The sequence below is a fragment of the Lepisosteus oculatus genome, chromosome 24 (assembly GCF_040954835.1).
Source record: "Lepisosteus oculatus isolate fLepOcu1 chromosome 24, fLepOcu1.hap2, whole genome shotgun sequence".
NCBI lineage: Eukaryota > Metazoa > Chordata > Actinopteri > Semionotiformes > Lepisosteidae > Lepisosteus > Lepisosteus oculatus.
In genome coordinates, this window is record NC_090719.1 from 2,613,950 (window position 1) to 2,629,425 (window position 15,476).

Here is a 15,476-nt window from a genome sequence, read left to right on the forward strand (position 1 = left end):
CAACTCTTCCCAAAGCGTGCCATGACGATATAGCGCCCAGCTGGACCACAGCAGCCACCCAAAAGCGAGGTCACTCTCACGCGTGTGCGCAATCGGAAATTCTGCTCGTGGTCTGTTTTAACCCGAGTGAATTCAGCCCCCCCCCTCCCCCGCCCTTGTTTGCGGCTGTTTCCCCAGTGCGACACGAAAGGAGGTCATGAAGAGGAGCGAAGCGTCCGTCCGCCTTTCTGTTGCTCTCCCGAATCGCTCCCAAAACGCGCAAGAGCAGTGGACGACGCGGGGGGGTGGGGGGAGTATGAGCCTGGAGGGGGCGGATGTGCTCCAGAGGCGAGTCCGGGCTGTACGTCCTGAAAGGAGACACTCTGAGAGGCTTTAGGGAAACTGCAGGGCATCTCCGCGTCTCGGCCCAGCGGGGAGAGGGGCGGCTGAAGCCAGATGTGACGGCGCCCAGCGATCAGTGCTGCGAGGCGGAGTAGGAGACGTGGGCCGCCCCGTGGGAGCTCCCACGGGGGACCCCCCCGCCCCCCCGTCGCAAACCAGATGGAACAGCGCCTGTCCTCAGCGCCCTGCTCCTGCAAGAACACGAACACACTGCCCAAGCCTGCTGCTCCAGCTTCCTCGATTCGAGATGAATGGCCAGATCATCAATCCCTAACTCGGGGAGCTTTTGAATCAGCAGGGGGAAGGAGGAAAAAAAAAATCAATAAAATAAGAGGCACCCAAAACGTTACATTTCATTTTCCTTTTTTATTAAGATTATAAATTTAAACAAATATTCTGAAACAGTTTTACCCGGTGATGTACAATTTAATATGCACAAAAAAATGTACAAGAAAATATGGAAAAGGAGAAGGTTTTATTTCAATACACATAGTGCTTATATAGTGGAAAGAGGACGAAGGGCTGATTTACGGACTCGCCTTTTTAGAACAAAAGGTCTGCATATAAAATAAAAAATTAAAACACTCACAAGACCAAGAGGACGTTGGTATCATGAACTACCGTGAAGGCGGAAACCAGACCACGAACTTTTTTCAAGCATACACAAGTAGAAAGTTACGGACAGCGCCAGGGGAGACGAAATTGCCATTAAAATACCTAGAGGGGGGTCGATTAAAATGCTGTGCATCATGGGAGCAGTAGTTTGAATTCGTCGCTCTGATGGGAAGATTGACACACATGGACTACAAATCCCACAAGACTGACACTAGAACGACCAGCACCCTGGTCAAGCCGTTTTTTTAAAAAAAATCCCTTTTTTTTGTCCACAAGAGAAACACCGCTCAACAGACAGGAAAGATTCAGTTATACACATTCATTAGCTATGGTTTCGGGAAAAAAAAAAGTTAGTTTCTCTTTTTTCTGCCTTCATTCAGCTAAAGCTTAAAGTTACAAGCTTGTTAGCAGGAATGGGGGGCGAGACTCCCTTTACGTTAATGCCTGTTTTAAAAACAAAATCCCAAGTACAGCCCCCAATGTCTGGATTCTCCGCACAACTGGAGCGGTTCGGAGAAGAGAAAAACTGGACGAACTCTCTCGCAGTGATGAAATATCGGTCGTTCAGATGCAAGACACTTCTGCTTCTCATGGTCTTAAGACGCTGTTAGGGCTCGTACAACAATGAAAGTGTAACAAAAGGACTGTAATCGGAGGGTTTTTCGCTTTCTGCTGAATGATATACATCATAATCTCGGTACCGCTGAAATACCAAAAACCCAAACCGCAAGGGGCAGCGAGCGAGCGACACATTCAATCACTTTAAATGTTTGTAGCAACAGTAGCAGTACACGCTGGGTTTAAGGCATCGAAATGAACTTCGTCATCTAAGATTCACAACAACCATTTAAAATGCTTCAAATGCTTAAAAGAGACATTTTCGGTGAAAAGGAAAGTCTGCCCCTCTGTGTCCCCCCCCAGCCCACCCCCGTTAAACCGAACCGGAACACAACAACAACAAAAAAAAACCCTGCTGAATATTTAAATAGGTGCTTTTTAGCAAAAATAAAGTCCCTTTGTTTTAAACTCTGTACAATTGTCTTTTCTCCCCCCCTCAACTTTTTTTTTCTATAAAGTATCTTCTCTCCCCCCCCTCCAGTCCCCCGACATTCCCAACTGGATCAAAACGCCACGATCGCTCGAGTCCAGCCGCTCAGGCTGGCCAGCGCCTGTTTGCTGCAGAACTGTCCGTTCAAACTCTGCTCCAAGTCCGCCTGCTTGCTCACCAGCCCCGTGAAGCCCGAGCCGAAGATGGAGATCAGGTTGGAGATGTTCGAGGAGTCCAGCGGCTCCGGGCTGGGGCAGGCGCACTCCTCGAACCTGCTCCGCTTGCACGGCGCGAAATCCGCCACCTCCTCGGCTCCCCCGGCCGCGTAGTAGCCGAAGTCCGCCTTGCGCTTCTTCGCCGGCGCCGGGGCGCCCTGGCAGCACGGCGGCCCCGCCGCGCCGCAGCAGTCCTGGTGCAGGTAGCCGTTCTCCACCGTGGTCACGACATGCGTGTCCAAGTCCAGCACGGTGGTCTTGTTGCAGTGCGCGCCGCCGGCCGGGAGGAAGTCGCAGCTCGGCACCGGGTAGGCTTCGGCGCAGCAGCTCCGGTAGAAACTGGCGTCCGTGTCCTTGCCGGCGTCCTCGCCGTGGAGCGCCGGGCTAGGCGGCGGCGACACGGCTGTATGGCCGCCGGCGCCGGCCAGGAGCGCAGCGCACACGGGCGCAGGGTCTCCGCCGGAGGAGGAGGAGGAGGAAGAGGAAGGACCGGCGCCGCACTCCGCGCTCGGCTCCGCGCCGTCCTCGCCCAGCTCGAGCGGGTTCAGCTCCTGGATCTCGCTGCAGACGGTCATCACCTCCTCGTACTGCTGCATCCGGTAGATCTCCGCGTACTTCTCGTTCATGTAGAGCTGCCTGGCGTTCCGCAGGACGTAGGAGACCAGCAGGTTCTTGTGCAGCTTGATGCCCCCTCTCTGCGTCCTGGAGTTGTGGATCTTCCGCAAAGAAATCGAGATCAGGCTCTGGGCATCCACCGCGCACTCCATCGCGTTGGTCGTGAGTGAGAGTTGTGCGGGGTTTTGCCCTCCTCTCCTCTCCCCCCCCCCACTACCAAAAGAAAACAAACCCCAAACCCCCAGGAAAAAAATAAATAAATCGGGTCCGGATTCAGTGGAAATCACGATATGTCGTTCGGGGGAGCAGAGAGTGAGCCAGCTCTGTGGAGAACCATTGAACACGGCCACCGGCTCCCCTCCGCTAGCGAGCGAGCGATCAGCCTCTTACCAGGCTTAGCCAACTATATATATTTCCGAGCGGGTTCCGCCCTCCGCGGCCTGCGCCAATGGCCGCCCGGCTTTGGCGGTGATTGACGCGCTGCCCCCGCCCACGGCGAGGCCGGGGGGCCAATCAGAACGCGGCGGTTCCTCTGTGCTATTCAAATACCTAACTGACTTTACCAGACTGGAATGTTCTCAGGAGACGCGCCGAGCGCTCCGTGCGCTCCGCGCGCTCGGCCGCCGCGTAAACGGTGCCTTGTGGCACAAGACGGAGCCGGGCTGCGAGAAGTTTAAAACGACCTCGGAAACAAACTCCAAGAGAGAGATTCTCGCGGTGGCACAGGCAAGACGGAGTCCCGGGGTATTTATCTCGAGCACTTGGCGCGGTTTGGGTATTTCTGTAGCACGAATTTTTCTCCACCCCTCCTTCCCCCCACACACACACACCAACCCGCTTCCAAAGAATGAGAAGTTCGGCCTTCTTCTGAGGGTTGTATGACAACCGTTCTCTCGATTAGGGAGCAGTATTCCGAATCGTTATGTGAAATGTTGTCGGACGTACAATTCGGGGCTCAAGCGGCGGGCTGGTCGTGTGGGAACGGCACACACGGCCGCGCACCGCCAGAGCGCGTAAAACGCATCCCTGCCGTCGACGGGGCATCGCATACGACGGCTGGAAAGGCAGGCGAGCTCTCGGCGGTTTTATAAAGCTCCCTGGGCTCCAACACGACCCGAGGGACGCGGGCAGGTTCGCGTCACACTGCCGGTCATCCCGTCCCGGGACCGCAGAACCCGCGCAGGCGGCCCGGACCCTATTGCATTAAAGGCCGTACGCGTGTCTGAGCTGAGCTGGGGCGGGCAATCATGTGCCTCTGCGTGCTGTTGTGATAAGTGCCGTGTCGTAGCAATATGATCGATAACGCGTCGTGCTTTTGCGGCCGTGGCGATGAGCCGGTGTCCGAGCCTCGGGACCCGCTCACCTGACCGCAGAGCTCGGGAGACTCTTCCGCGGTGCCCCGCTCTCACGCTGTGGGTCTCCAGTCCAACCTGGAGTCTTCCGGGTCGCTAGAGGTGACCCGTTTGTTTGCCTGTCTGTTCTGTCAGCTTGGAAGAGGGATCGATACAAGCGAGCGGATTGGTTTCCATAGCTCAGGTGCTTGAAGGACGAAGGGTCTCCTGATGTTTGTCCCCAACGACCTCCGATCGGCTTCTCTTGGTTAAATCAGGGTCCCGTTGTTTCTTGAGAAAATCTCAAGACTCTCAGGGCCACCCAAACCCCCCCCCCCGATTCTGGGGGGGGTTGTGATTCATTTGCGTTTCACAAGCCAGGGGGCGCTGCAGCTTCTCTCCCGTCCCCGATGCCCAACACTGGGTGGGGTGGGGAGAAGGGGGGGGGACTGGAAACGGGTTCTGCCCCTTGTGCCCGCTGCAGAAACCCAGTGCATTTGGGCACCGGGGAGATCTCGGGAGATCTGGCAGAGCAAGAGAGAAGTAACGTCTCCCCTGTGTGACTCCCCTCCTCTGTGCATCGCTCCAGCCCTTTGATAAGAAAAGCCCGGCCAGTTTTTTTGGGGGATTTATCCGGCAGTTCTGGACCGGGAGGCTGTGTGACAGGTTTCAGCACACTGCAGCTCACCCAGGAAGATCAGACACGGGAAGCTTCGTCTCCTTGTCCGGCTGCCAGCCCCCCGCCGCAGTGATGCCCAGGAGATTCAGTGCTGATTGGAGGAGAGCTGCGTCCCTCAGTGATGTCTTCTCGAGAAGAGCAGGGGTGTTTACCCCGGTGTCCTGGCCAAAGGCCCATCATGGGCTCCATCCTCTGCTCTCCTCCCCACTGAGAGCTGGTGTGTGGGGAGCGGACTGGCGCATCTTCCAGGTGGGGCTGCACACTGGTGGTGGTGGAGGGGATCCCCATTACCTGTACAGCCCTCTGAGTGGTGTGTCCAGAAAAATATAATGAATTATTATTATTATTATTATTATTATAGATTGGGCTATATACAGTATAATCTCTCGGCGTTTTCCTTATATACGAGGCTCTCAGGTTTGTAATACATCCTTGTCTGGATTCATGTCCACTACTGTGTACACAGTATACCCTACTGGACTACGCAGCATTACAGTTAAATAAGAGAAATTTAATTAAATGGATTTCCATCATTTAATCTATACTGTATTTAGAATCGGGGGATATACAATAGCCTACCTTGAAATTAAGCAGATAAACAGTGTTCTCCAAAGGCATTGGAACAATACAGTCCATTTTTACCATAAACTTTTATTTCTCATGGAACAAAAAAACTCATAACTAAGTGCAACTCATGAGTGTATTGTTTTTAATAAGGTAAATTCAGCTCGACCCCATGGGTCAATTAAATAAACTGATGGTGTCGAAATGCCTTATTTTAAAGGAGCAGAAATACAGGGGAAAATTGGCTGACAGGTGTCTCTTGTTGATTAGGAGTTTGTTGTTGTGTAATTAGGCTCATTAAGATGCTGTGAACATCCTATCATTCTGTCTCACGGACTTCGATGTTGGGAGCCCGAAGTCAAAAGACAAACTGAACACCAAACCAAAGGCTTTTCTGTCAAATTAAGGGGGATTTTAAAGCCGAAAACAGACGAAAGTAGTCAATCAGAACCATAGGACAGAAATTGTACACGCCAAAAGCCAGCGGTCTGGAGTATGTGGGAAAAGAAAGAAACCGCAGGTACAACTATTGGTCAGCCGAGACCAGGTCGACCAAGAAGAACATTTGCAGTTGATGATGGGGGGGGGTGATCAGAGCTGAAAAAAGCCGCGTGAGAAATCGCCGACAACGGTTTTCAGGAGGATGAGACAGCGGAATACCAGCAGCTGCCCCGCAGTGGGGAAACCAAGAACAGAGGAGACCGGGATGAACACGACGGACCTGCAGCAGAGCTCTGGAAAGCGTGCAGGAGCTGCAGAGAGCGTCAGATCCTGGCCTGGATCTGACGCGCTCCCCTTCACCGATGAGGCTACTAATCTGAAATCTGCAGTTTACAGGAACCGGTTGTTTTTTTTTGCCAGCTTCTGCAAAACGCTTCCATACATGTTCATGACCCGAAACATACAGCCAAGGGGCTCATCGGGAGCAGGGACAGAAGTGGAAGATCTTGACGGGCCACGTCCCTCGACCAATCTGCCCGAGCAGTGTTTTTTTCCTCTTTCACCGCCAAACACCCCAAGAACATTCACGAACGCACCCTAGCTGCAGAAGGGGCCTGGCAACACACCTCAAGCGATCGCCCAAACAGTTTGCACGAATCCTGCAACCCCAATGAGCTCACCACTTCGTGCTACAGGGGGATCTGCAACCAGCTAGTGGCTTTTGCATTCGGCAATGAACTTAAAGTGAACCTGCCTCGAAACCGACATCGCCTAGTCCAACAGAAACAAGTATGCTTTTGCTCCAGTTACGTTTCCTTGTCCTTTATTTGTGTCTCATCATCACAAATACAAATTGCTTGACTGTGAAGCAAGAGAAATGCTTTGGCTTTATTGTGGGCAGTCTGTGGGAGGGCACTGCCTAAACACCACAGGCACCGTGGACACCACAGAAGGCCGTGGCACTGATGAGCCCTCCGAGCCCTCTCCCGAATGCTGATTCCTGAGAGCGGGGCGCTCTGTGGCGAGATCTGGTCCCCACCTTTCTCCGGCTCGTTTCCCTTCCCTCTTCGGTTCCCGATTACGAGGGGGTGCGAGCTGTGCGATGCCCAGCCCTGCGTGTCTTTCCTGTTCCACCTGAGTACAGCAGGCATGTTTCTTCCTGGGGGGGGGGGGGGAGAAAACGCAATCCGGGGGTCTGAGCACCCAGCCCTGGCCCGCTCGGCTCAGTGGGAAAGCAGCAGTCTCGTCAAACCTATCTGGGCAATGCCGTTCTTTTCCCAACGCCAGCCTGGGGCGCTTGTCGGCATGCCACTGGGAGAGCGGTGGCTCCAGCCTTCGGAATCTTCGGACGGTGCGGGATTGCGCGCGTCCTGCTTGTCCGGGTCCAGCGAGGCAGTCGGTGGAAGAGTGGTAGAGGAAGGGCTCTGAGGTTCCCTGAAGGCCTGCATGCCCCCCCCCAGCACATGCCTCCTTTCCTCCTCAATCCAGACAAGCATCCCTTTCCGGATTCCCACTGCAGGATGTCCGCTGCGCTGCCTGTCCGCCGAACTGCAGAGGGCAGATCCTTCGTGAGCAGCAGGCCCGGTATCTGTGCACGTGCTGGTTTAATCCTTTCCTCTGGAGATCTGGGGGGGTTCTCCTAAGCACGCCCCAGGACCTTCACCAAAACACACCGGCCTTCGGAAATGAAGGGATCTGCTCGTTCTCCGCGCTTGTTTCCCGGTTGCACGCTGTATGCAGCGGCAGTCCTGAAAGCACATTCGACTGGACACGCGCTCTCCCCCTAATTGCATTGAAGTTCTGGAGTGGAATTAGAATTATGCACATGCAGCACTTCTGGTGGCTGCTTCAGAGCTGCCTCCCGCCAGAGACCGCGGCGCACAGCTCCTGCATCTTAACAATGCCTGGGAAAAGAAGATCCTTCTTTAGCCTTACATCCGAGGAAGAAATCAATATCTGCATGAGTAAGTTAGAGAGGCTGCCAAGCCGGAATGGTGATGAGCCACCGGGTACGAGCTTGTGAACCTGGCTGAGGTGGGCTACAGGAGACACAGCTCTGCGTTGGCAAAAACGTGTCTCTCCCGGGTTCTGCAATTGCGCTGGAGCAAAGTAAAGGCCGCGCTGTTGGAAAACGGGCTGGAAAAACGGCGCCCTGTGCACATGTAAGCAGCCGAGGGGATCCTGTGTTAGGATGAGCAGGTGCGAAGACTGCAGGGTTGGGCTTTTAATCAAACCGTTAAGTTTTCGGCAGTGCATGCACACACATTTACTCTCTGTGTGCATACAGTTACATAGGTGTTTAAAAACAATAGTATCTGAGGAGGGTAACTGCCCAGGTTGCTTGGAATGGAGGTTTGTAATTGCAGATAGGTGACCTGCACATGCTTTTGCAGGTGTCATCATGACTGTCCTGGAAGACAGCGCTTCTTTCAAGAATCGCCTGGGTGAGGTTCTCTGATCTACTGAGCAGCCAGTCGGCCCTGGGTGGGCCTCCTCTGCCCCCAGACGTTCTCCTTCAGCGGAAGCACAGTCGCTCTCCTCTGCGATTCCCGTGGCTCCCTCACGAGGAAAGAACTCCCCTCCGGGAAAGGAAGGGCGTTCTTACCACCCCGGCTCTTTAATGAGTAAGCCCTGCTTCCCGTTCAAGGTAACGTTCTGTGGCTGTCAGTGCGCAACCTCCATCCTGTCGCTATCCCACGCTGACTGGAAGGACGTTTTCCACCTGCCCGTTTGTCCCGGGTCACAGTGCCTGAAGAGACAAGCAGGTTCAGTGGCGAGAGAGAAACTTTGCACAGCACATTTCTGAAACGAATTACATTTACGCACCCCTTGGACAAGCGCAGGGACCAATCAGGCGTTGCCTCCTCTCCTGTGACAACAGGAACGTCTCTTTCCGACAGGAGTTCTGCTCCCACCTTTGTACGAAAGGTCCAAAACGACTCGTTGTCTTCCTGAAGTGGCGACGACTAATTCTATATCCCTCGGGCTGGTGCTGCCTTTGAATTGGCTGTCCAGGAGAGAACAAGGGACAGACAGAATTGTGTTGTTTATCCAGTGGGACAAACGTGTGTTCGCTGCCACATGCCCCCCCTGATAAAGCCCATCAGGCACACGCCATGAGCTACCCCTCATGAGATTCCATTCCTGGACAACCTAATGACACAAACTCCACATGGCTGACCTGAGGACAGCGAAGAGGGTGATGTTTTTCCCTACACTTGATGCTCCTGGGATAAGATCACTTCATTGGCCATATACAAGTTCTTGCATTAGGAATTTGTCTTTTCGCAGACCCCAGCTTGCTCTCCATGAGACCCACAGACAGGGAGAGAAGCTGGGGGTCAGAGCGCAGGGTCAGCCATTTATACAGGACCTCTGGAGCAGTTAGGGTTAAGGGCCTGGCTCAGGGGCCTAACAGAGTAGGATTCCTCTGCCGGCTGCAGGATTCGAACCGACAACCTTCCAGCCACAGGCGCAGATCCTGAACCACAGGGCCACCGCTCTTGTAGACTGGGGAAGAGTATAATATTATTGTCTTACTTTGACTTTATTTAGAACCAGCATTCTCACCTTGAAACAGAAAATGCTGGAATGTAGAACAGGGCTGTCCACTCCCGTCCCCGTCCCAGTGCTGGAGGACTAGTGGGTCTGTGGTTTCCCAGTCCAGCTCAGCTCTTAGCGAGCAAAAGCTGCTGGCTGAACGGGACCAATTTAACAGCTTCTCTTCCAAACGGACACTCCAGCCCAGCAGGACCAGCACAGTACATCTCGGACGCACTGCCAAGCCTTTGAGGGTGTAAGATTATTGAAACCAGAATAAAAGTCAAATCCGCATCAGCAAGAATTGTTTCTGAAGTGCGTCTCTTTTAATCTGTCTGAGTAAGACTCGGTACGTGGGAGAAGTACCAGAGCACACAGTCTATTCCGACAGGGAAACATTCTGTCGATATGCCTCTTTCCCAACCCTTTTCCCTCGGGGATTTCAGAGAGAGTCCAATCCCATGGCATGACACCCCTCCGATCAGCAGCTGCAGGAAAAGGACTCCTGATCCCAAGACGCCTGGATTCTCCGGAGAATCCACATGGGTTTCGGATCATCCACGATGTCCTGCAACACTTGATTTGGGAAGGGGAGGTAGCTCACACCCACCCTGGAGTGGGGGTGGGGAGGGTTGGCCAATGGCTACAGCCCCCCCCACCAGGCCAAATATTTTGGCAAGCCGCCAAGGAACTATTTGTATTCCAGGGGTAAGATATCTCCTTTACCGTTAGATTTTTCTTGCCAGCCAAGTCCGATCAGAGCGCCGTTCAAATCCAGCTCCAATGACGCTGTCCAGGATCTCGATCTGCAGCTGCTCTGCCAGCGTTCCCGTCCGGACCACGGGCCCGATCCGATCCGCAGGGGCACGTCGGAGTCGTTGAGCGGGGAGGAGGCCTGGTCTCCTCGCAGGAGCTCGCAACGCGAGAGGAGGTCTGTGATTCCATCGAGGCTGTGTGGCTGCAAGTAGCTGCAAGTATTCCTCCTCAAATCCATTGATTCAGGGATCACACGGAGCTGGATTCAGCACAGGGCTAGAGGACTTGGATTCATAAGAACTTAAGAAGGGTTACACACGAGAGGAGGCCATGTGCTAGCAGGTGGTAATTGATTATCTCACCCAGACATTTTTTGAAAGAAGCCAGAGTATCACCTTCAACAACGTGGCTGGGCGGCTTGTTCCACACACCCCCCACCTTTAGTGTAAAGACATGTCTCCGGTCCTGCCTGGAGGATCTCATCCAGCTGCTCTTTGGAAGCTGCCAGATGATCCCTTTCAACAACATGCCTGGGCGGCTTGTTCCCCACCCCCCACCACCCAAAACTTCTGTATACTGTACAGATGCGTCTCCTGTTACTGGTCAGATCAGCAACGACGTGAGAAGTCCCTCCCTCTGCCCACCTGCTCGGGCATCTGGCAGGACAGCTGCGGCCATCGAGGCGGGGGTGGCCTCTGGAGCAGTCGACGCAGGCCCACAGAGAGCGCGTGGCGTGGAACTGTCTCTCACAGGCACTGGGCCTCCCCCAGGATGGTCAGAAAGGTCGGGGTGGGACCCCAGTCCGCCCGCGGGGGGGGGTGAACCCGGCCACAGCGAGGCGCTGTTCGTGTCGGCTTGCGACGGGCTGCGCGCGGGGGTGGTGGTGGTGAGGGGGGCAGGCGTCTTGCGCGGAGGGCACCACATCAAAGAGCCGGGGGAGCCGGGCGAGGATCACAGCTCGTCAGAGCGAGCCGCGCAGGAACCTGCTAACCACAGGCCCACCACCTCTGCAGAGACCACCCCAGACGTGTCCACGCCACACAACCGCAGCATCTCAGCCATATTCCCTCATTCCTCCAGGGGGTTCATTTGGGGGTGGGGGGGGTCTCCAATGCCCCTTTCTGATATTCTTCCTAGAGCTGGGGTTTTCAGTCCAGGTCTTGGGGTTCCCCCCCTACACACCAGCTGGCTTTTGTTTTTGAGCACTCTAATGTAAACCACTAATAAACCTAATATTATTAGAACACCTCTGTGTTCAGTTCCTGAACACGCAGGAGGTCGCCTTCCAACGACTCCATTTCTTCAGAAGATCCAAATCTCCCACCTTTGACGTAGACCAAAAAAAAACAACAGCTTGGAAATGCTCCAACCCAGCTATTTGTTCAATTCAATTAAGTAATTGAGCTCGTCTGCACTTAAACCCAGCAGGTGTGTGGGAACCCCCTATCCACGAGTGTGATGACAGATTAGGACCATTTTAAGTGTTTTTAAAACATGTACATGTGGAGATATACACAAATCATCGGCAGTACTGAAAGCTCAACCACCCCCCCAAAAAAATATTTTGGGACACTTTCTTCTTTCCTGAATCGTTTATTGATCTCACCTTCACAACACGCTGAATTCCAGCATTCAGTGCACCTCACACCTGGAGTCAATACTCAAGTTGTATTTAAAGAAATTGAGACAATACAAAAATGAATACTGGTACCAAGGGCTTACACGGTTCTATACAGTCTTCTAGAACACGCTCAGCTGGAACTAACTTTAAAAAACAAAACCAATCAAGGAAAACCGCGACTTGTTTTCCGAATCATATTATAAAAGAGATGAAATGCATTCGTGGGGATTACGATCGGCAGAATTTGTCGCCAAGTCCGCAGCCGTGCAACAGCTGACGCACGGATATCCATCACGGACCGCAGGTCAGAAATACATTTCTTTTAAAAAAAAACTACAAATCCCAGATACAGGTGTCATTGGGAAGAGCATTGTGGGACTTGAGGTCGCGAAGCTCGGGACACTCGCCGACGCGCGGGTGGCAGCGGGACCTGTCGGTAATAAAATCACTGGGAGGAGCCTTCGGCTCTTGGCAGGCAGATGTTTTTTGGTCTTAAAGGCAAAGTAATCAATTTATGATGTGAAGCGCTAGCCAGAGGTTCCGAAAGTCGCCCCCATCGCTCCCTTTAGATTAATAGTGAAACGCCAGCGCAAGAAAAAAAACATCCCCTTTCCCTTTAATCAATCCGCTGTGTGCAGCTTTCCGGGCACCGTTCGCCTTTCCTCTGCTCTGTGGAGACATGTCCTGGATCAACCGAAGTTGCTTTGCAAAAGTTATTTGTAGTTTGAGGGGGGGAAAAAAATGAATCGGAGGAATAAACAGAGAATCCAACGCGTGGCTTTCGAATACGTTCGCAAACGCCGCATTAAAGGGAAAACAAAGGGTTTGGTTTGTAACACCGGGCTTGATCAGTGAAATATGCCGAGTATCCCGTTTCCTCGTTGGGCTTTCTCCCGCATGCTAGTGCTGTATGTGTATGTTTCAACCCGATTAGAACTTGTATATCCTTAAAATAACAAGAAATACATTTTTTCCCCAAGAAGTATATAATCTGTTGTTGTTGTTTTTTTTTCTGAGAATATCTGGGCCTCTTCCCTCCGAGCTGAGCTGCAATGCTGTTATCGCTCTGCTCAAATCGGGGGTGGCCGTGTCTAGAGTCGCCCAGGCCCTGGGCTTTTATACAGTCCACGGCGTCCACACACATGGAAACGACTGAGTTCGAACCCATACCCGCTCTGCACGACAGCCCAGCGTTTCAGCGAGCGACTGTCTGAACATTCAACTAATAGTTCATCACGGCGCCTATTGTGAAGTCACTTCTCCGACTAGCAAGGCAGCTTAACGGGGTCGCCCTCCTCCTCGTTTCAGTCCGCACACCTGGGCCGACAGTTTCCCGTGTCGTGGGTTTAGCAAGAGCGACATACCCCCAATACCATCCTATATAGATACAAGGGAAGAACAGCAGTCTCACTCGGGATTTGAACCCACAACCTTCCAGTGACGAGTCCAAAACCTCAGCGCCACCGACAAACAATCACCGATTAACTGATTAATCGACCGATAACCGATCATCCAATTAGTCCACCGACACCTCTTTCAGGGGTTGGGTCCGGGGGCAGGGGCTCGTTCTCGACAAACTGTTCAACCCAAACCAGGGAGAGTGGCACGTTCAGCCCCAATCTGCAGTTACATTCCAAGAAGGTAACACCTCTGGTCGGGGCTCTTTGAGAAAAACCGAGAAAGCTCAATTGATCGAGAGTAGTTCAGGTGAATAAAACACCCCCTTTTCTTTGTCTTCTTTGACAAAACTGCTGATGATATTACCGAGATCTACAATGAAAGTAATTTCGAGACGAGAGAGTCCCCGCTACCACTAAGACAACAGTGGAACCCGCAAACAAAACAGCCAAGCGCCTTAGAACTGTTTATATTCGACTGCAGCCTCTATTCTATGACACATGCATGCATATATTTGCAAGAAACGAGACTTGACAGTCTCATCTACCCATATCGAATTGCAACTGTATATATACATATTTGTTTTGGGGGGGATTTGCAAGACTCGCGATGGGGGTGAAAAGAAGTGGCTGCGGAAAATTGCATTAACCACTTTCGTGAGAGACTGATGCTCCGACAAATATTCGCAGTACCGCAAAGCGTGCGTTTTAAGGAGTCGGTTTCGGGCTGTCTATATTTTACCTTTAAGAGCGAATGATTCCTCGTCAGGGAGGAGGGGTCAAGCCCAGCGGCAGAATTTCAGCCAATTAAAGAGCCCCCCTCACACGCCACAGGGCGAAGGGGGCGGACGCTGGGCTTAAGTGATGTGCGTGGTTTCCAAGGAGACCAGTTGTGGCGCCCCCCCCTCTCCACCGCTGGCAAGGCTCCGTTGTCATGGAGATAATTGGATCTCCAAAGTATTCTCCAGCTTCCCGTAAAGTGGGTTGATTGGACGTCGGAAAGGTTGTTCTGTTTCCCTGGGAGACGGTTAGGAAGTTAGGTGGTCGGCAGATTTTTTTTTTGGTAAAAAAAAAAGTGCTGCAAGTTCAGGAGAAATGAAAAAAACATTCAAACAAATTTGATGCATGTGGGCTCCCCGTTATTTATGGATGCAATTACTGGTCACTTCATCTGAGCGTCAAGACGTTGTTTTTGAAAATCACTAAATAAAAAATCCCGAGACAAACTTGAGCTTGACAGTTTTTAGCTTTTGTCAGCTGAGTCGAGGTCTTTTTGTCACTGTTATATAAATATATATAAATATTTTGTCACTGTTATATATATATATCAATCCGTTATGTAGATGTTGTTAAGTGGTCCGGCCGTGTCGTGCGAACTGCCCGGCACCGGCTGATGACGTCACCGCCGGCGGCGCGGGAAACGCAGCCGTGAAGGCGAGCCCCGTTTTCGCCGATTCGGGGCTCATTTCCACACCGGTTTGAAACACAAATAGCAGACAGTGGTTGGGGAGACACCCCGCAACACCTGCCCTGCCGTCAGCTCACCCTGTACGTTTTCAAGGTAGGACCCTCACAACGCCCACAGAATCTTTATCAATGTAATGTAATGTGCGGTAAAAATCATTATTACAAAGAAACTATTTCCTTTATTAAGAGTTGCAGTGTTTCAGCTGGTACTATTTCTGGTGCAATTCTGTCACACCCTAGTGTAGTACTGCAGTTAACCTGAGGTGCCTGGTAGAGGTGTGTATACTGTCTTGATACCAAATGTATTGGAGACATAGGGATAGGAGACATTCATTCCCTATAGTACGGGGCAGAGTTGAAATCCTCGTCGGGATTACTGTGATCAGAAATCTCCACGTTCATTTGAATGTTGGAATCAGTTTTTCAAGTTTTTTTTTTGTTTTTAATTTCCCCACACCTGAGTCAAGGTGCTCGGAAATCTCAAGTCACCGGCGCAAACCTTACTAAGAGCGATTTGCAGAGGGAGATATTGACTGTAAATTGTGTGCACGTCAAATTTAATTCTGCGGAATAATCTTTTCTGGAATGTTCTTTGAGTTCGCCGTTGGAGCGCGAAAGCCGCCTGTATTCGGGGTCGTGAATGTGACCCTTCAGTATCGCCGTTAACCTGTTTGAATGCTGTGAGTCGGTTCATGTTGGGCAGTTCAATTTTCAGTCGGTGGGGGCTGCAGGGTTACACGCTTAATTGACGTCGTGCGGGCCACCGAGTGTGAAGTTTGTGAACTGTGTTCATTTTCAGAATTACT

The 15,476-nt window shown here is 52.2% G+C and overlaps 1 protein-coding gene and 3 long non-coding RNA genes across 8 annotated transcripts in view; 2 read left to right on the forward strand and 2 right to left on the reverse strand.

Annotated features, from left to right (window-relative positions):
• Window positions 1-732: 732 nt before the first annotated feature.
• On the reverse strand, window positions 733-3,264 carry ier5l (immediate early response 5-like). Its single transcript, XM_015366844.2, has one exon. The coding sequence runs from the start codon at window positions 3,024-3,026 to the stop codon at window positions 2,118-2,120; it is 909 nt and encodes a 302-aa protein (XP_015222330.2). The 5' UTR covers window positions 3,027-3,264; the 3' UTR covers window positions 733-2,117.
• A 395-nt stretch (window positions 3,265-3,659) lies between these two features.
• On the forward strand, window positions 3,660-12,125 carry LOC138224965 (uncharacterized). The gene is made up of 2 exons (XR_011183481.1): window positions 3,660-5,133; window positions 8,283-12,125. It is a non-coding gene; the product is annotated as an uncharacterized lncRNA (long non-coding RNA).
• Window positions 6,696-14,248, reverse strand: LOC107079848 (uncharacterized). 5 transcript variants are annotated; one of them, XR_011183478.1, is made up of 4 exons: window positions 13,946-14,248; window positions 10,156-11,509; window positions 9,460-9,675; window positions 6,696-8,896 (listed from the first exon to the last, which is right to left on the reverse strand). It is a non-coding gene; the product is annotated as an uncharacterized lncRNA (long non-coding RNA). The 5 variants fall into 5 exon arrangements; XR_011183477.1 differs by lacking the exon at window positions 13,946-14,248 and having other exon boundaries at window positions 10,156-11,614; XR_011183480.1 differs by lacking the exons at window positions 9,460-9,675; window positions 10,156-11,509.
• Window positions 14,249-14,587: 339 nt separating this feature from the next.
• Window positions 14,588-15,476, forward strand: part of LOC138225011 (uncharacterized) — a 94,235-nt gene continuing 93,346 nt past the window's right edge. The window contains exon 1 of the long non-coding RNA XR_011183555.1: window positions 14,588-14,764. This is a non-coding gene — a long non-coding RNA (uncharacterized lncRNA). The remainder of the gene's footprint in view (window positions 14,765-15,476) is intronic.

Excerpts from the sequence above, each read along its gene's own strand:
- ier5l (XM_015366844.2), bottom strand. The coding sequence starts at position 3,026 with ATGGAGTGCGCGGTGGATGCCCAGAGCCTGATCTCGATTTCTTTGCGG.